This window comes from Eschscholzia californica, unplaced genomic scaffold (genome assembly GCF_041429995.1).
Source record: "Eschscholzia californica isolate CP2 unplaced genomic scaffold, dmEscCali1.0.p SCAF_4, whole genome shotgun sequence".
NCBI classification, from domain to species: domain Eukaryota; kingdom Viridiplantae; phylum Streptophyta; class Magnoliopsida; order Ranunculales; family Papaveraceae; genus Eschscholzia; species Eschscholzia californica.
The window spans coordinates 43,458,236-43,478,044 of NW_028238461.1; the positions used below are offsets into that span (position 1 = coordinate 43,458,236).

The 19,809-nt window shown below is 33.3% G+C and overlaps 3 protein-coding genes across 3 annotated transcripts; all 3 read left to right on the forward strand.

The window, feature by feature from the left end:
* Positions 1-1,507: 1,507 nt before the first annotated feature.
* Positions 1,508-4,515, forward strand: LOC147544912 (cell division cycle 20.2, cofactor of APC complex-like). Its single transcript, XM_086634427.1, has 4 exons — positions 1,508-2,094; positions 2,731-3,003; positions 3,111-3,962; positions 4,070-4,515. The coding sequence occupies exons 1-4, from the start codon at positions 1,999-2,001 to the stop codon at positions 4,208-4,210; spliced, it is 1,362 nt and encodes a 453-aa protein (XP_086490553.1). The 5' UTR covers positions 1,508-1,998; the 3' UTR covers positions 4,211-4,515.
* A 4,470-nt stretch (positions 4,516-8,985) lies between these two features.
* LOC147544913 (G2/mitotic-specific cyclin-2-like) lies at positions 8,986-12,280 on the forward strand. The gene is made up of 11 exons (XM_086634428.1): positions 8,986-9,496; positions 9,597-9,726; positions 9,840-9,896; positions 9,985-10,030; positions 10,168-10,326; positions 10,417-10,542; positions 10,648-10,737; positions 10,827-11,048; positions 11,135-11,233; positions 11,363-11,541; positions 11,825-12,280. Exons 1-11 carry the CDS (start codon positions 9,439-9,441, stop codon positions 11,970-11,972), a joined length of 1,314 nt encoding a protein of 437 aa, XP_086490554.1. The 5' UTR covers positions 8,986-9,438; the 3' UTR covers positions 11,973-12,280.
* A 3,642-nt stretch (positions 12,281-15,922) lies between these two features.
* Positions 15,923-16,588, forward strand: LOC147544914 (uncharacterized). Its single transcript, XM_086635773.1, has one exon. The coding sequence runs from the start codon at positions 15,923-15,925 to the stop codon at positions 16,586-16,588; it is 666 nt and encodes a 221-aa protein (XP_086491899.1).
* The last annotated feature ends 3,221 nt before the right edge of the window (positions 16,589-19,809 follow it).

Genomic DNA, 19,809 nt, shown 5'->3' on the forward strand with positions numbered 1-19,809 from the left:
ATAGAAAATGAGTTTCTTGCAGTGGGTCTGATGTTTTTGATCTCTTCTAAAAAGAAGCTATTTGATGGAAAACAAGGTTAATGAGTAGACAAAGTGTATTATTTTCTAATAACAATACAGTAAAAAGCCAGAAAAGAAAGAAACTAGAGAGAGAGAAAATAATGGCATTTGAGAGTAAAAAAGAAAATGAGTAATGGAAATCTAGAGAGAAAAACAATATCATTAGAGAGAGAAGAAAATGGGTGATGGGTTTTTAGATTAGAAGATGATGGCGTAGTTGGTGGGTTTGTCGACCGGAATGATTTCACGGCAAGAAACCATGAAAGAGAAAGCTTTTACTTCCTGTTTCCACTCTTTTGGTGATGATATAATGTTGTGGGAGATAGAATTAGTTGTAAGTTTTTGATTGAATTGAAAGATTTGGTATAATAAACAATTAAATTTGTTTCAACACGGTTGATTATGGGAAAAAATTCTCACCGTAGGATTAGATGGAGGGCAGTTTTGTCACAATTCACGCGCGTACTTCGCACACATACCATTTGACGGGGTTTTGACGGAAAAAACGCAATTGGGGGTTAACGCCAGAACACTTTTGATTTTGGGGGTGAAGTCTTAATATCACTAAATAATTGGGGGTCAAATTAACCCTTCTATTAATTGTTTCTAAATTTCTCCAGAAAAGAACAGGGGCTACGCCCCCAAACCCACGTAAAAAATATGTAATACAAATAGGTTGTAATTCATTAAATGTTTTTCAATAAATGTAGTAGTTTGCAATATGGTTTGCAAACTGATTTCAATGTGATTTGCAAACTGATTTGCAATATGGTTTGCAAACTGATCTGCAATATGGTTTGCATACTAGTTTGCAAATTCATTTGCAATATGGTGTGCAAACTGATTTGCAATATGATTTGCAAACTGATTTACAAACTGATTTTCAATATGGTTTGCAAACTTATTTGCAATATGGTTTGCAATCTGGTATGCAGTGGTTTACAATATAGTTTGCAAATAGATTTGCAATATGGTTTGCAAATTGATTTGCAATATGATTTGGAAACAATTCAGTCTTCATTCAGTATTTTTATCAAACAGTTGGCGTGCATAAATATTAATTATAGTTTTATTTCGTGCTTACCTTTAGTAATTATTTTAATTTCATAAATAGAATTTGTTTGTGTACAACATTTTGTTTATGAAGGTTTACATACTCCATTTTATTTGGTGCGTCTTTCTTAAAAGGAGATCTAATATTTGTGATAAGTCTACTTTTGCAAATTAAGGGTCATTTATCATGTATAAAATATCAATCAATCATACCGGAGGCACAGGTTATACCTAGTAAATATTGAAGAAAGAAAATTGACTTTCAAAAAACCCTACTACATTCGAATCTTTGAGATTTATTAGGGATTTTCAATTAAATTTTGTACTTTTTAAGTTGGAAATCTTGTTGATCTTAAGTATTAATTCAAATCTTTGGGATATATTCAAGGGATTTACAATTAATCTTTTTTACTTTTTAAGTTAGAAAAATCTTGAGACCAAGACAATGAGTGAGATAATAAGATCTTTTCCTTTTGAAAGTAAGAGAATCTATGATCTAATTTCATTTGATCTGATAATCGAGGGTACTTGTGTCTAACTAAATCTTAACGGCTATTTTTATTTCCAGCCTAAAATATAGCCGTTGGTTTATTTCCCGGTCGAGCCAAATTGTGTACAAATACCAAACCCTAGACCCAATCCAATCACAAACCTCTCTCTCTCTCTCCCTCTCCCTCTCCCTCTCCCTCTCCCTCTCTCTCTAATCTCTACGCGATCTGATAAGCTCTCGATTCAATCTCTTTAGCAGATTGAAGTAATTGTGATATTGCTCACTTTATTGTTATTGTTATTTTCTTGCTTGATTAATTTTTATTTTGCAGGTTTATCTCTGTGTGTGTTTTTCCCCTTTCTATATTTGTTTGTTTCTTTGTTTTTTGTCTAATAATGGATGCAGGAGGATCTTTCATTTCTTTAAATAACTCTCAATCTCGACTTCCATTGCAAGAACAGATGCTCCATAGAAGAAATTCCAGAGAAAATGTATGTTCTTGAATCTAAAAAGCCCCCATTTTTATCTTCATTGAAATTTTTGATTTGCATCATTTTTTGTATTCTTTGATTCAATTTATCATCTTGTTTATGATATTAGTGGTTTCTCAATCTAGGGTTTTTATGAGTTTGTTCAAATCTAGGGTTTTCACAAAAATATCCGTAGCTCCAAGAATCTTTCTTCTTTACGTCATTAAATTTAGGGGTTTCTTGATTATATTTATTGTTTTAATCTGGGAATTTGTAGGTTCTTAGATAGGGTTTATCAGTATCCTAATCTAGGGTTTCAATGTTTTCTATATGTTTCTGGCTTTATAGATTAGATCCAAATGGTGTTGTTGTCTGGTTAGTGAGATGGGATTATTAAAATCTAGGGTTTTCCATTTATTCCTTGGTTTTCTGATTGTACCTCTTAAGTTTATCAATCTGAGATTGGGTTTTTTTCGTTAACCTAATTTAGGGCTTCAATATTAACACTAATCTAATCTGATATTAGTTTTCGTCAACCTAATCTATATGGTATTCTTGGTCACAGAGATATGATTATTGAAATCTAGGGTTTTTCACTTCTTCCTTATAGTCTTTTTTATTGTATCTAGTGGATTGATTTTTGTTTGGAAATTGCAGTTGGACAGATTCATCCCGAATCGTTCGGCAATGGATTTCGATTATGCTCAGTTCATGCTAATGGAGGCAAGAAAAGGTAAGGAAAACCCGGTTGCGAGTTCTCCAGCTAAAGAAGCTTACAGAAAAGCACTTGCAGAGGCTTTCAACATGAACAGAACCAGAATCCTTGCTTTCAAGAACAAGCCACCAACACCTGTTGAACCAATGTTTCCTGAACCATCCACATCTGTTCAACAAATCAAACAAACCAAACCCCGAAGATCAATTCCTCAGGTAAATCTTCTTCTCCTTAAAATGGGTTATTTGTTTTATTCTCGACTCTTCAATTTCTGCATCGAAAATTGGCTCTGATAATCTGATTGCTTTCCTATCATTTACAGACATCTGAAAGAACATTAGATGCTCCTGAGATCCTCGACGATTACTACTTGAATTTGTTAGATTGGGGTAGCAGTAATGTCTTGGCAATTGCTCTTGGAAACACAGTTTACTTATGGGATGCTTCAGATTCATCAACTTCTGAACTCATGACTGTGGACGATGATGAAGGTCCTGTCACCAGTGTTAGTTGGGCACCCGATGGTCGTCATATAGCTATTGGATTAAACAGTTCTGAGGTCCAATTATGGGATTCTACTTCTAACAGACAATTAAGAACTCTTCGAGGCAGCCATGGATCACGAGTTGGAGCTATGGACTGGAACAACCACGTTCTTACAACTGGTGGAATGGATGGTTTGATTGTGAACAACGACGTTAGAATAAGATCCCACATTGTCGAAACATATAGAGGACACCATCAAGAGGTTTGTGGGTTGAAATGGTCTTCCTCCGGGCAGCAACTAGCAAGTGGTGGAAATGATAATCTTCTTCATATTTGGGACCGATCCGTTTCTTCTTCAAATTCTCCTACTCAATGGCTTCACAGACTCGAAGATCATACTGCGGCAGTAAAAGCCCTAGCTTGGTGTCCATTCCAGTCGAACCTACTTGCTTCTGGTGGAGGTGGAAACGATAGATGCATAAAATTTTGGAACACCCACACTGGAGCTTGTTTGAATTCGGTCGATACTGGCTCACAAGTTTGTTCTTTACTTTGGAACAAAAATGAAAGAGAACTTTTAAGCTCTCATGGGTTTACTCAGAACCAATTAACTCTGTGGAAGTACCCATCAATGGTTAAAATGGCTGAGCTTACTGGTCATACTTCTAGAGTTCTATTCATGGCTCAGGTAACGATTCAAAGAAACCCAAATCTCGATTCAAATTTTTTGTTAGATGGTTTGGTTCAATTTTCTTACTCATTTTCAATTCTTGTGTGTTTTTGAAATTTGAGCAGAGTCCAGATGGATGTACTGTGGCATCAGCAGCAGGAGATGAAACTTTAAGATTTTGGAATGTATTTGGAGCTCCTGAAGCTGCTAAGCCTGCACCAAAAGCTAACCCCGAGCCGTTTGCCAATATCAGTCGAATCCGATAAGCATAATTTGTTTGAGTAACTGTGCAACCAAAATATTGAAGAACGACGATATTGTTGTCGAACGCCGAATACTTTTTCCTCTTTGATTTTTGATATTCATATACTTCTTGAATGCATAAGTTAGGGAGGATTTCTTTTCTAAGTTTAACTTGCATCAAATTGGCTTCAAAATCTAGAAAGCTCAGATTTCTGAAGTCCTTTATTTTATTCTAAGTTCAGTAAAAAAACTGAACTTTTTTACATGTAGATTTTATCTTAAACAAGTGGTTTATAAATGAAAATACAGTGATTTTTTCTTCTTTCAAGTTGCTTGGGTTCTTTTCTAGTTATATTAATATATCAAACATTAAAAAGGCAAATGACATTTATGAGAATCGGTATTTGAAAATGTACTCAATTTCATAAAAAATTTCATTGTTTCTTTGGTGAATCTTGACTAACTTCACATCTTAACCAACTCTTTTAAGGGTGCAGTTGTAACGGACGAAGTCAACACTAAAGTGATCAACAAATAACGGTCGGAAAGAATATGCTTTATCTCCCTTAAGACTTACCATTGTTGGAGCCAACTCCGGTGTTGGACTAAAAATTGATAGTATAAGCGGCCAATTAGTTATTAAAAAATGATCAATTAAATCCCATAAACTTACTCGTGCCGGAGTAGAAAATATAATTGGGAAATGCTATTTTCCTAAGGAAGTTGACAAGAAGTTGGAAAGAGTATGCTTTATCTCCCTTAAGACTTACCATCATTGGAGTTGCTTCGTGTGTTGGATTAGAAATTGGTAGTATAAGTGGCGAATTAGTTAGTAAAAATGATCAATTAAATCTCATAAACTTACCGGTGCTGGAGTAGAAAATAATATTGAAATCGGTATTAAAAACTGAATTGATTCCAGAACTTTGGAGTCGTCAATTTTGTACCCGAAGAACATAGTTTTGTGATGGATAAATTAAAGCCTTTCTTTTTTTGCTTAAGAAGGTGGTTCATCAATGATGATGCTTACAAATATATCATATTGTACACTATTGAGTATATGGATCAAAATGTACATCATTGTATTTTCTTGTCCTACCTATTAACCTATGGTCTACAACGTCATTAGAGGGCCATTAATATTTTCATATTAAACTAGAACAGGGAATATTTTCCTTTTGGTACTAAGAATATGTAGTAACAACCATTTTTTTTTTTTGTTGAGATAGTAACAACCATTTGCTTTGTCTAAAATATGCACCAGATACACATAGTTTGACTCGTTCTCGCTAATTATATAAATATGTTACAAGTCAGACAGTCAGTTTGATGACAAAAAGAGTTGGACTCGTTCTCGCTAATTATATAAATATGTTATATGTCAGTTTGATGACAAAAGAGACGTAAAAGAAAATTTTCTCATCTTCTACAATTGTTTCTCAGATTAAACATTATAATCTTCCAATCATAGAAGAAATAAATTATGTTGCTAATGTAAGTTGTTGATCTATGTTAGAAACTCTAGTAGGTTGAATGAATGGTTCAATAGTCTAAGTAGGGCTTAGAAAAAAAAAATCTCAAATCCCTGTTAAAGCTAATAAGTCCAATATTGGGTGCACTGGGTTCTCAAATTTAAATTTGGGAGCCCAGCTCCAGTCACAAAATATTTCAACTGGTTTGGGCTCCCCGTGAACTGGGAGTCCGGGCTGAGGGGTTTTTGTTTGGGAGCCCGAGCTGAGCGGCTCTTAGCTCCATTTGTGTTACATTTGAGACTCTCAACTATAACAAATGGTTGGATCTCTAAAAAAAGAAGATCTCCCACTTAATTTTTTTTTAAATTGATTTTTTTTATCTTGTTGTTATTTTAAATCATTTTTTTGTACTTTCTCTTCATCATTTTTTGTTTTTATTTTTAATTTTTCGTTTTTAAATTCCATCTCTAGAATAATATTAAATTTCAATTTGAAACTATCAATCAGAACCTTGTTTGAGGGGGACCGGCAGTGCGTCCGCCCTGGGCCCCCTCCTCAAAATGGGACCCACTCTTCGTCTCGAGAGGTGGACTTATATGTGGGCTGACCCACCGAAATCGATAAAACTGTTTAGTCTGTATCTTCCAAACATAAGTTTCTTATAGTCTTTTTGATGATGTCTTAAGATTGCTATCGTGAGGTCAAGGGTTCGACTTTGAGTTTCTTAATTTTGTACCTTATTCAATATCTATCGATGCAAAATTTAAAATTATTTAGTCTGAAAGAAATAACTAAATTTAATAAATAAAATTCAAGAGTGACAATTAGTACATTTTAATTGTTTTTGGTCGGGTGATTATTAGAACCAAGAATGGGGCCCAACTAAAATTTTGATACCGGACCTCCTAATTCTCAGACACGGCTCTGCTAACAATTTATAGTTGAAAAATGAAATTAAAATCTCACACACCGACACACCACGTAATTTGGAATTAAGAGTTCCTGTTAGGAGCACGACACTAAAAATGAAAAATTTGGAGACTCCGAAAATCAGAAGTTTAAACCGCTGGGTCTGCTCTTATGAGTGTAGTTGTCCTTCCATCTGTCAAAATTTGTTGGGTGCTTTTCGACGGGTCGTTTATTTGCTTATAGATCGGGTGTTAATAGAACAGTCCACCAACTGCATACAGCAGCACCCTTGTTCAAACGAGAGAGTGATAGAGTCTTAAAAAGAACGATTGAGTAAAAATGTAGTTGGGTGATTTACTAATTTTATAGTCTGAGTAATAATCGTGTTGTTATAAATTAAATAATTTTGAATAAAGGGGGACCAGACAAATGTCTAACGGTCTCTTCAGTCCCACTTACTTCTTACTGCTACTGCCAGCCTTTAATCTGCTAACTCCAGTTTTTTTTAATTAATAATCTCTCTCTAATTTTCATTCTTTCTCTTCTCAATATTCTGCCTTCATTATCTTATTCAACTCCTTTTGTTTACTTTTAAGAATTGTCACGAGCAACCGCCCATGCATGAAATCCAACAATATAAATTTTATAACCATTTAGAACCCATGTTTAAAGATGATATAGTTGATTGATATTGTACTCAATGTTTATTTGGTATTATAAAGTAGAGAGAGAATGAACAAATACAAGCTAATTATTGTATTTCTTGTTATGAGGTTCGCGAAATAATAGTGGATACTGGTGTAATATATAGTTGTACGTGAAACTAATTAATTGTGGCAGCGTAAGAAGTATATGTGGAGGTTTTCGAAATGGAATGGTGACTGGAAGAATTTTTATCAAAAGTGAATTAGCAGACAATCACTACTCAACTAGTGAACTATATAATCAAAATACTGTCACAACAAAGATTGTATTTACGTGATATAATTCTTTTCAATAATTCTTTTTTTTTTGGCAAGAAGAAGTCCTTTTCTTAGTTTCTTGCATGTCTAAACACTGTACTAATCAATTATTCAAGACAAAAGTTATTTTCCAAATTTGTTTAATTAATGGAGTGACTTTGTAAATAATACTACCGAAACCCTAACCTAGATTATGTAAGTTTCTCGGTAAAATACTAACTCTTTGGACTTAAGTAAATCATGTCATTTTTTTTTTGTTGAAATAAATCATGTCATTTATAAATGCTCATCCGAATAGATTACGCTATATTGAAGAGACTGCATTTACAACATCAAAAGTAAACGACGAACAATGTCGTTTATTCTATATTTAATGCAATTAGACATTCTATATATGGTACTACGAGGAAAACAATAATGTGCATATTAGAATTTAAATGAGAATCTTATAGGCTGGCCATCTTATAATACCATAAATACATATATAAAGTCATCAAATCTTTTCCCAAATTTAGGGTTTTTTTTTGCCATAATGATAGTTGAATCACAAATAAAAAGGCAAGGTACAATATTCATTTAAGGAGATAAATCAAGTATTTACTTTCTATTATATTTTAGGGAGATTTTATAGGGCCCCCTCATTTTTGTTAAAAGGCCTCCCCTCAGTGATAATTTAGCAAGTAAAATGGTTCATGGGGAGGCCTTTTAACAAAATTGGGGAGGCCTTATAAAACTTCCCTATATTTTATTTCTTAAAGTTTAACAACAAAAATCTGAAATTAAATATTGTACCGTTGTGAGCATCAAAAAAAAAAATTATTGATCTTCTTAAAACTCTTGCTAAAAACAAGTAGGACAAGTATATCCAAAAGGAAAACCATTGTGTCAAAACAAAATAAAAAAGAGATCAACAAACCATCCAAAATTAATGTAACATAATTAACCGATTCAATATTTTACTAATTGTACATCTAGGCATTGTCAAAAATGATGGATCAAAATCAACATCATGTATAATTTGATTTCGTTTTGACAAATAAAAATTAATATGCTACTACAACATTCTTAGTACAAAATGGCAGAGTAACTTCGCGTAGTATCCAAAGAAAATGTAAAACCATTATTAAAACTAAATAATTTATTAAATATTTTACCCTAATTTAATTAATGAATAATAAAGAAAATAAAAAATTAATAATTTTTCTTTTTTCAAAAGAAAAAAAAGAAATTCCACGTGGCAGAGGAGCTTATTGGAAGAAAGAGTGGTGAAGAGCGGACCATCCACTCTGCCGTGGATGATGAGAGCAAAAATTAAAATTTTGAAAATCACATGACAAGGTAGCCGTTAATAGCCAAAAGGATTAACGTCTCATTTCTAATCTAAAGGAAAATCCAACGATCCCTATTCACTAGCCGTTAATTTTTTAAAAAATTTACAAACCATGTGCAGACATTAGCCCGTTTATTCCGTTTCCTTTTTAGTTCTTCTTTCTTCTCTCTTGTTCTATTTCATTCCAATTTTCTTCATATAACCCATCAACTATGTCTCTGAGTTAGAGAGAGAAAGAGATTCCTTGAGAGAGAGAGAAAGAGAGAGAGAGAGAAAGAGAGAGAGAGAGAGAGGTTTAGGGTAGAGGGTAGAGGGTAGAGAGAGATTGAGCCGATTTTCTACGTTCAGGGTTCTTCAGATCGGAGTTCCGGCTATACCTACTGGAATTTCGACCTGTTTGATTTAAAGGCTTGATCTTTTGTATATTACTGTTTTTTAGGTTTGGGTTTTTAATCTTTCTTCTTGGTTAATCCAATAAAGGGTTTTGATCTTTCTTCTTCTTCTTCCATCCATCTCTTGGATTCTTCTTTTTCTTGAGATTTTGAAATCTGTAAATCCAGATTATAAAATTTGTCAAAATGGGTAGTAGATCAGACGAAAATAATCCTTGTTACGTTAGATCAACACGTTTTCAAGGTAATTTGGATCTTCCCCTTTTCTTTTTTAATCTTAATTTTTTATCTTCTGAAATTTGTTTTTGAAATTCTAAATTCTTTTTTTATTAAATTTTTTGAAGGAGATATAAGAATTGGAGGTGGGAAATTAACAGGTGAAGTTGGTCAAAATCGAAGAGCTTTAAGTCATATTAATAATATTGTTGGAGCTGTACCTTTACCTTGTGCAGTCAATAAAAGAGTACTATCAGAGTAAATTTTCGAAACCCTAATATCTAATTTGCCCTAAATGTTTATTCCATGAATTCATATCTCTGATGTTTTTTTTTATCTAGGGTTTAATCTTAATCTTTCTTTTTCTTCAGAAAAAATGCAATTTGTGATAAAAATCCACCAGTTCCTATTCATAGACCAATTACAAGGTTTGAAGATAATTTTTTTTTTTTAAATTTCATTATTTTCTTGTTGATCTTCCATTTTAACATATCAGATTGTTATCTTGTTATTCAGGAAATTTGCTGCTGAAATTGCTAATAAGAACCAACCTTGCTCTCAGGTATTTAGTTTTAATGGAAACCCTTAACAAATTACATTTTTTTTGAACTAAATTTCAGCAAAATGGGTTGATTTTGCTTCTTATTCTTTCTTTTTGGGGTTTTTGATCTTAGTTAGTGGTTTGCTTAAATTTTGTAGGAAACTGAGAAACCAGTTAAAAACCCATCGATTTCGAGTTTGAAGGGATCAGAAGAGTGTATTTTAATAGATGTAGAAGATTACAGTGAAGATAGTAGTTTCTCTGATCCAATGTTTGTAAAACATACTGAAGCAATACTAGACGAAATCGATTTAATGGTATATCATTGAACTTCTTTATGTTTATGGTATTTTTATTTTAATGGTGGTTGAAGTAGTACTAATGTTCTAAGTTCTTACTAACTATAGGAAGAAGTTGAAATGGAGGATATAATTCCAGAATCTGTAATGGATATAGATAGTTCCGATTCGAAAAACCCACTTGCTGTTGTTGATTATATCGAAGATATCTACACTTTTTACAAAAACACTGAGGTTTGATCTTCGAACTTGCTTGTTACTTGTTTGTACAATCTATTTGCTCAAACTTGATCTAATAATGAGAAAAATCTGACTCATACTTTGCCCCAATTATTGCAGAATTCTAGTTGTGTCTCACCCAACTATATGGTTCAGCAGTCCGACATAAACGAGAAGATGAGAGCGATTCTTATTGACTGGCTAATCGAGGTATACGTAATACTTAAGTAATTACTTGATGAGTGAATCCATTGAACTGTTTTAGTAATGGTAACTCTGACTCGACTAATTTTCAATAGGTACACTACAAGTTCGAACTCATGGATGAGACGCTATTCCTTATGGTAAACATTATTGATAGATTCTTAGCTCGGCGAACCGTAGAGAGAAAGAAACTTCAGTTAGTTGGAATAACAGCGATGCTTTTGGCGTGCAAGTATGAAGAAGTTTCCGTTCCCGTCGTGGAGGACTTAATTCTAATTTCGGACAAGGCTTATACGAGGAAGGAAGTTCTCGATATGGTAAGCCCACTTTAAATCGATAAATCTAGCAAGTTTCAAACTCTTTTGGGAAGTACTTATAAAGTTTTTTCCTCCCATTTTTGCAGGAGAAATTGATGGTTAATACATTACAATTTAACATGTCTGTTCCAACTCCATATGTGTTCATGAAGAGATTCCTTAAGGCAGCTCAATCTGACAAGAAGGTTAGTCAATTTTAAAAGTTGATTATCAAAAATGGCGAAATGTTAGTGCTATTAAATATTATGAATAATCAAGCTTTAGTGAGTTATTCATATTGTGATTCTTATGTGTATTCTGTGTAATTTGAACAGCTGGAGCTTCTATCATTCTTCATGATAGAGCTATCACTAGTCGAATATGAAATGCTGAAGTACCCGCCATCTCTATTGGCTGCAGCAGCCGTGTACACTGCTCGTTGTGCACTTTATGGAACTAAACATTGGAGTAACACCAGTCAATGGCATTCGAATTACTCCGAAAATCAGCTACAGTGAGTGATAAACAATTTCTTTTTCTGTACTACTTGCATACATCACTAAATACTGCCAACCAATTTACACTCAATCCTCATTAAGCACTCGGCTATCGGCCCAAGAAAAACCCATAATCCATGAGGAACCTCATTTTGTAGTAGACCCTTCTCCTTTTGGGGCTGGAAGAATCCATTTAAGACATATAGTTATGGTCAAACTAGATAGAAGTAAAGAAACCTATTTCAATAATTCGATCGAATTTCGTTCATATAGTGATTGTAAGTTTTGTTGTTTGTGTAGGGATTGTTCAAGGTTGATGGTTACTTTCCATCAGAAAGCAGGAACAGGGAAGCTGACTGGGGTACATAGGAAATATTGTATGTTCAAGTTTGGTTGTGCAGCTAAATCTGAACCAGCTTCATTCCTTCTTGAAACTCCTCAACCTTAACAGGAAGAATATAGAGTGAGAGAGGAAACTAGTTGGGGAGGGAGGAGGATGATTAACCCATAACTGTTTTACAGGTTACAAGAGTGACTAACTTTGATGTGAATTGGGTACTTCTTAGGGTGATGAAGTTTCTCTTCTTTGTTGCCAAAAACAAAAAACCCACCTTATAATACATTTCTTATGTTCTTTTTGAACATAAAGCTTGTGTGTGTTTGTATTTTTTTACTTTCATTTCTTGTGTGCTATTCAAACTTACAAAAAAAAAGTATTGCCTTTTAATGTGAATGAAATAATCTGTTTAGTTCTTATTTTGAATCTCTCTCTCTCTCTCTGATGTATATCCTGGTGGAGTCTGTCATGTTCTTGATGGCAACTTGCAGTGGGCCCACAGATAAGAGTTTAAAAAGTTCAAGAGTTTTATTGTACTACTAATAATTATTGAACTCCTTTTAGGTATTTTTTTTGTGGTGTCTAGAACTACTCAAAGTAAGGAGGGGGTAGTGGAGCGGGACTTTCACAGACTTTCACAGATAAAATGTCCCGTAGACATTTCAAAACATTTCGGATGAGTTATTATAGACAACATGTGTTCATAGACATTTTCAAGACATTGAGAGTTTGTAGACAAAATGTCTTTATAGACATTTCAAGACATTTGATCCATAGACAAAATGTCCTGGGACATTTTAAGATCTTGAGTCCATTGACAAAATGTGTAATGCATATTATATTTGTGCTAATCAAAAATATATTTTTCGACTTTTGTAGACATCTGTGAATATTTGTGGACATTGATGGACATTTGGTAGACATTTATTATTTTAATATTATTATTATTATTTAATCACATGAAATAATATATTAATACTAACATTTCAAAAATATATTTTTCGACTTTCGTAAACATCTGTGAATATTTGTGGACATTGATGGACATTTGGTAGATATTTATTATTTTAATATTATTATTATTTTTTAATTACATGAAATAATATATTTATACTAACATTTCAAAAATATATTTTTCGACTTTCGTAGACATCTGTAAATATTGTGGACATTGATGGACATTTGGTAGACATTTACTATTTTAATATTATTATTATTGTTTAATCACATGAAATAATATGTTTATACTAACATTTCAAAAATATATTTTTCGACTTTCGTAGACATCTGTGAATATTTGTGAACATTGATGGACATTTGGTAGACATTTATTATTTTAATAATATTATTATTGTTTAATCACATGAAATAATATATTTATACTAACATTTCAAAAATATATTTTTCGACTTTCGTAAACATCTGTGAATATTTGTGGACATTGATGGACATTTGGTAGACATTTATTATTTTAATATTATTATTGTTGTTTGATCACATGATGGACTTCAAATGTCTCTTGTTTTTTGAAAGACATTTTGGCTTCCAAATTTGTCCCAAATCCTTCACAAATTCATCAAACTATGAAGTCCACCAAAGTCTGGGACATATTTTGTCTACAATCGAATGCCTCGGACTTTCATAGACTCTCAAATGTCTGGATTTGAATGCCTCAGACTTTCGTGGACTCTCAAATGTCTGGATTTGAATGCCTTAGACTTTCGTGGACTCTCAAATGTCTGGATTTGAATGCCTCAGACTTTCGCGGACTCTCAAGAGTCCGCGAAAGTCTTGCTCCACTACCCCCCCCCCCCCCCCCCCCCCTAAATTCAGTGGGTGAGAAACAGAAAACTTTTCAACAATCCTTTAAGATCATAAAATGCATTCATGTTTTGATATAGAAGGGAAGAACTTAATGAGGAAGGACAAGGAAACATATGTTTGTGGTTAATATGACATTTTTACTATACTTTTCAGGAAGAAAGTACCAAGCAAGGATTGTCTCGAAAATGTTTTTTTTTCTCATATTCTCTTTAATTATAGTAAGATCTAGTTGGACTCACTCTCGGTGCAACACTTCTGGAGAAAAATCGAGAAAAACCAACAAGATCTACTATGAAAGGGCATAATGGTTAACGATACATATGCCGAGCTGGACCTAACATTTTGATATGTAAGATGGAAAGCATATCAATATAACTTCGTGTGATGTTGTTATATGGGAAATTAAAAGAGTAATCTATTATACAAAACAGATCAATGTGAGTAAGACAAAATAAATGTCCTAGATGTTGACTAGACTGCCACATAGAAATATGATTAGGACAAACCCTAACGTTAATGACCTTGTATAGACTAAATCTGGATCCTTTACAGAATCAAATGCTCCAAATTCTTTCCATTTGTCTTCCCCACCGGATCAACTCCTATTCGCGTCCCATGAATCTGAAACACCAAATGCACGCTTCATTGAATGTCAACTTTGATATCTGGGGTTTAGTTTGTTGATGGCATAAAAATCCTTAAAGAAAACCTTTTTCTTCATTTAAAAGGAGAAAAGAAGAACTTGACATCTTGAGATATATATATATATATATATATATATATATATATATATATGATATTACTTATAAGTCCTATGATATATTGTTGTATTTTGTTCCTGTTATATCAATTGCCGATGAGATTATTTGTTCTTCTGTGAACTCATTGATGGTGTAACAGGACAACTACTTGAACAAAACATCGATCTCTTCAATCAAATTTTATTTCGTATGTTGGCAATTTGAACCATTACCTTGGTTGAACCATTGTCTTGGTTGAACAATTGTCTTGGTTGAATTAAAATTAGGAGAGACACATCTCTAGGATTATGTCTCTCCATGTAGTCACCATCATCTATATATACATAATCCAGATTTCATTTTAGACATAGAAAAATAAATTAGTTTTCAGAATTTAGAGTTTGCATTAGAAGTCTAAGAAGTTAAGAGAGTTCTCTACTTATTTGGTTCGAAGTTTCTTGAAGAAAGAAGTGTTGCGCTTCAAGAAGGTAAGACTGTTTTATCCTGGGAGACGATTCGTATATACAACCCGGCTTAGCACCATTGCGGGACGAATAACATCTTAAGGAGAGAGTATCCAATACTCGACTCGGTCATAAAATTATACTTTATATTGTTGTTAGTCTGTTACATAATTTGTCGAACGGAATCATTATCGAATTGTGTGTTCGAGAAGGACAATTAAACTAATTAGTCCAACAATCTTAAGACGTTATTCCTTAATGGAAATACCATTCGACAAATTGGACAAGTTAGTTCTATAATACTATAATGGTGGACGAGATAATTTAGTGTTACTGTTATATTGACAAAGTAATCTAAGGCATAAAAGAAAGTTAGATACTGGCATTTATCTATGTGGTGTTATTTCTAAATTAAAGTTTACATATAATTTATTAGTTACTGTCCTCACTAAATCGTAGACCCCTAGTTGCTATTAGACAATTTGTATTGATGCATGTTGCATGGGATAGGCACTGTTAAGACTTGGTAAGTTTAATCTTCCTTTTGGTTGCCTGTACCAACTCATCTAGTTTTAATTGGTTCATAGACTCTCTTTCTTAGTTAGTATTAAATTCAAATAATATAATACTACAAAAACCAAATAAAACCCTCGGTGTGTGTCTCTGTTAGAAACAGAGCAAGTCTATTTGACTCTTTCTCTTTAAATATTTGCATGAGAATTAAACCTATACACTCTCTGCCTGTCTTCTTTGATTCTTTGGCAAAAAATATTGTGGATCCCTGTTCTATTTAATTAAGTGATAATCTGTCGAAATAGCATACCTTGGTGATTTTGTAATCATCTAAATATTGACTTTGGTATTCTTATCACATCTCAGTTTCGGTTAATGTTTGTAAGTGCTTTATTCACTCTATAATTTTAAATTTAAATCGATTACTTATTGTTTATTGTCAAGACGGTATACAATCAAGAAAAGTATACAATTTACTACCATATTCTTATTAGTCTGTGAATTGTGTATTCAACAGACAATGGCAAGTAATACCGGAAACAATGTTCATGTCCCTCCAACTCATGTTGCTCACGGAGAAAAACCTGAGAAGTTTACTGGCGCCGATTTTAAGAGATGGCAACAAAAGATGTTGTTCTATTTGACCACTCTTAACCTTGCTAGGCTGTTATACGAAGAAGCACCCACTCTCAAGGAAGATGGGTCGGATTTTGAGAATGTGGCTGCAGTAGATGCTTGGAAACATTCTGATTTCCTTTGCAAAAATTACATTCTCAATGGTCTCGATAATTCCTTATACAACGTTTATAGTCCGATTAAAACGGCAAAAGAATTATGGGAATCATTAGAGAATAAGTATAAGTCTGAAACTGCCGGAGTGAAAAAATTCATCATAGGAAGGTTCTTGGATTTCAAGATGACAGACCTTAAAACTGTCATTAGCCAAGTTCAGGAATTCCAATTAAATTTACAAGAATTAAAGGCAGAAAAATTGGTGATTAGTGAATCATTTCAAGTGGGAGCAATCATTGAAAAATTGCCACCATCTTGGAAAGATTTTAAAAATTACCTTAAGCATAAACGCAAGGAAATGGACTTGGAGGACTTGATTTTAAAATTGAGAGTTGAAGAAGATAGTCGTCTTGCCGAGAAAAAGAATGAGAAGCCTTCTGAAATCTCAAAGTGAATGTGGTTGAAGGGGGGCTGAAAAAGAAAAGGAAATTTTCCGGTAAAGAAAAATATCATGGGAACTCTAAGAAGTTCAAAGGTACTTGTTACAATTGCAATAAGAAAGGACATCTTGCCAAAGATTGTCGCTCCAAAACTTAGAAGAAAAATTTCAAGAAAAGAAAGATGGAAGACAAAGTGATAGATAACTTGTCTGATGGTGTCAAAGAGATTAATTTATGTGCCATTATTTCTGAAGTCAACTGGGTAAATAATCCAAGAGAATAGTGGGTAGACACTGGTGCTACTCGTCATATTTGTTCAGATAAAGGAGTATTCTCATCTTATAAAAAGGTAGAAAACGCTGAACCTTTATTTATGGGAAATTCGGCAACATCCAAAGTTGAAGGCACCGGGACAGTCATACTTAAATTCACATCTGGAAAGGAAGTAACTCTGAAAAATGTGCTTCATGTACCCGACATCCGAAAGAATTTAGTTTCTGGTTCTGTATTAAGTAAGAATGGTTTTAAACTTGTATTTGAATCTGATAATTTTATTCTTACTAAGAATGGGATGTACGTGGGAAAGGGGTATTTAAGTGAAGGTCTGTTCAAGATGAATGTAATGACCATTATTCCTAAGATTAATGAAATTAATGATTCTGCTTATATTGTTGATTCGTGTATGAAGTGGCATGAGAGGTTAGGACATGTTAATAATGATTCTTTAAGAAGATTAATTGACATGGACCTTATACCTAAATTTGATTTAAATCCCAATCATAAATGTGAAGTTTGTGTCGAATCAAAAATGACTAAGTCGTCTTTCCGTTCAGTTGAAAGAGACACAGAACCGTTAGAACTAATACATAGTGATATATGTGACTTAAAAACGGTTCAGACAAGAGGTGGGAAAAAAATACTTCATCACGTTTATAGATGATAGTACCAGATATTGTCATGTTTACTTATTAAGAAGTAAAGATGAAGCCGTAGAAAAATTTAAAATATATAAGAGTGAAGTTGAGAATCAACTCGATAAAAAGATCAAAACTTTACGAAGTGATAGAGGTGGTGAATATGAATCGCCATTTGCTGATATTTGTGCTGAAAGTGGTATTATCCATCACACAACGGCTCCTTATTCGCCTCAGCAAAATGGAGTCGCTGAAAGAAAAAATCGAACTTTAAAAGAAATGATGAACGCATTACTTATAAGTTCAGGATTACCCCAAAATTTGTGGGGGGAAGCTTTGCTTTCAGCAAACTATATTTTGAACAAATTGCCTCATAAGAAAAAGGATAAAACTCCTTATGAGTTGTGGAAAGGATAAAAACCTTCTTATAAATACCTCAAAGTGTGGGGGTGTTTAGCAAAAGTGGCGATTCCTACACCAAAGAAGGTCAAAATTGGACAAAAAACTATCGATTGTATTTTCATAGGATATGCACATAATAGTAGTGCATACAGATTTCTCATACATAAATCTGAAATTCAAGACTTACATGTTAATACGGTAATCGAATCAAGAAATGCTACATTTTTTGAGGACATATTTCCATCTAAATTAGACGATGAGAAAAGTTCTCAAAAGAGGAAATTTGAGAATATTAGTAACAATGAAAATACAAACCAAAATGATAAAGAGAATGTGGTTCAAGAACCACAAGCAGGAGAAAATAAAGAGGAACTCCGAAGAGGCAAGAGACAAAAAATTGTCAAAACATACGGTCCTGATTTCCTCACATATTTGTTAGAACAAGAACCGCAAACATACAAAGAAGCAATGTCTTCTCCTAAATCTCAATTTTGGAATGAGGCCGTAAATAACGAAATTGAGTCTATCCTTCAGAACCATACATGGGAGTTAGTAGATCTTCCACCAGGATGTAAACCGTTGGGTTATAAATGGATTTTTAAGAGGAAATAAAAAACGGATGGTTCTATAGACAAGTACAAAGCCAGACTTGTCGCAAAAGGATTTAAACAAAAGAAGGATTAGACTATTTTGATACGTATTCTTCAGTTACGAGAATAACATCAATTCGGGTATTAATTGCTATAGCATCTCTATATAATTTAGAGATACATCAAATGGATGTTAAAACTGCTTTCTTGAATGGTGAATTAGAAGAAGAGATCTATATGGAACAACCGGAAGGGTTTATAGTACCCGGTCAAGAAAAGAAAGTTTGTAAATTAGTGAGGTCACTATATGGGCTGAAACAAACACCAAAACAGTGGATGAAAAATTTGACAAAGCCATGTTGTCAAATGGTTTTAGTATTAACGAGTGTGATAAATGTGTCTACACCAAATCTACTACCAACGGAGTTATAATTCTATGCTTGTATGTAGACGATATGTTAATAATGGGTAGTAATTTAGATATGATCAAATCTACGAAGAAAATGCTATCAAAAGTATTTGATATGAAAGATTTAGGTCAAGCAGACTTAATTCTTGGAATCAAGATATGTCGAACTTCTAATGGAATAGTTTTATCTCAATCACATTATATTGAGAAAATTTTAGAGAAATTCAACAAAAATGATAATCAAGTTGTAAAAACTCCAGTAGACCTTAGTCTACATCTAACTAAGAATACGGGTCATAGTACTAACCAATTAGAATATTCTCGGATGATTGGCAGTTTGATGTATCTAATGAACTGTACACGACCTGATATTGCATACTCAGTAAGTAAATTGAGTAGGTTTACGAGCAATCCAAATACAAGTCATTGGAGTGCTCTAATAAGAGTTCTTAGATATTTAAGATATACTAAGGAGTATGGGTTACATTTTACCAAATACCCTGCAGTTCTTGAAGGGTATACTGATGCAAATTGGATTTCAGATACAAACGATTCTAAATCCACAAGCGGTTATGTTTTTACTATAGGTGGTGCATCAGTTTCATGGAAGTCCTCAAAACAAACTTGCATAGCAAGATCAACCATGGAGTCAGAGTTTATTGCTTTAGACAAAGCTGGAGAAGAAGCTGAATGGCTTCGTAATTTTCTAGAGGATATTCCAATTTGGCCAAAACCGGTGTCTGCTATTAAAATACATTGCGATAGTAAATCGGCAATTGGCAAGGCACATAATAAAATGTATAACGGAAAATCTCGACACATACGTCGAAGACATAATACCGTTAAACATTTGCTCTCAAGTGGAATTATAACAATTGATTATATAAAATCAAAGGATAACCTAGCGGATCCGTTTACAA

Excerpts from the sequence above, each read along its gene's own strand:
- LOC147544913 (XM_086634428.1), top strand. The coding sequence starts at position 9,439 with ATGGGTAGTAGATCAGACGAAAATAATCCTTGTTACGTTAGATCAACA. Across the intron at positions 10,327-10,416 it reads TAGACGAAATCGATTTAATG|GAAGAAGTTGAAATGGAGGA; the intron begins GTATATCATTGA and ends TACTAACTATAG. Across the intron at positions 10,543-10,647 it reads CTTTTTACAAAAACACTGAG|AATTCTAGTTGTGTCTCACC; the intron begins GTTTGATCTTCG and ends CAATTATTGCAG.
- LOC147544914 (XM_086635773.1), top strand. The coding sequence starts at position 15,923 with ATGGCAAGTAATACCGGAAACAATGTTCATGTCCCTCCAACTCATGTT.
- LOC147544912 (XM_086634427.1), top strand. The coding sequence starts at position 1,999 with ATGGATGCAGGAGGATCTTTCATTTCTTTAAATAACTCTCAATCTCGA. Across the intron at positions 2,095-2,730 it reads GAAGAAATTCCAGAGAAAAT|TTGGACAGATTCATCCCGAA; the intron begins GTATGTTCTTGA and ends TGGAAATTGCAG. Across the intron at positions 3,963-4,069 it reads GAGTTCTATTCATGGCTCAG|AGTCCAGATGGATGTACTGT; the intron begins GTAACGATTCAA and ends AAATTTGAGCAG.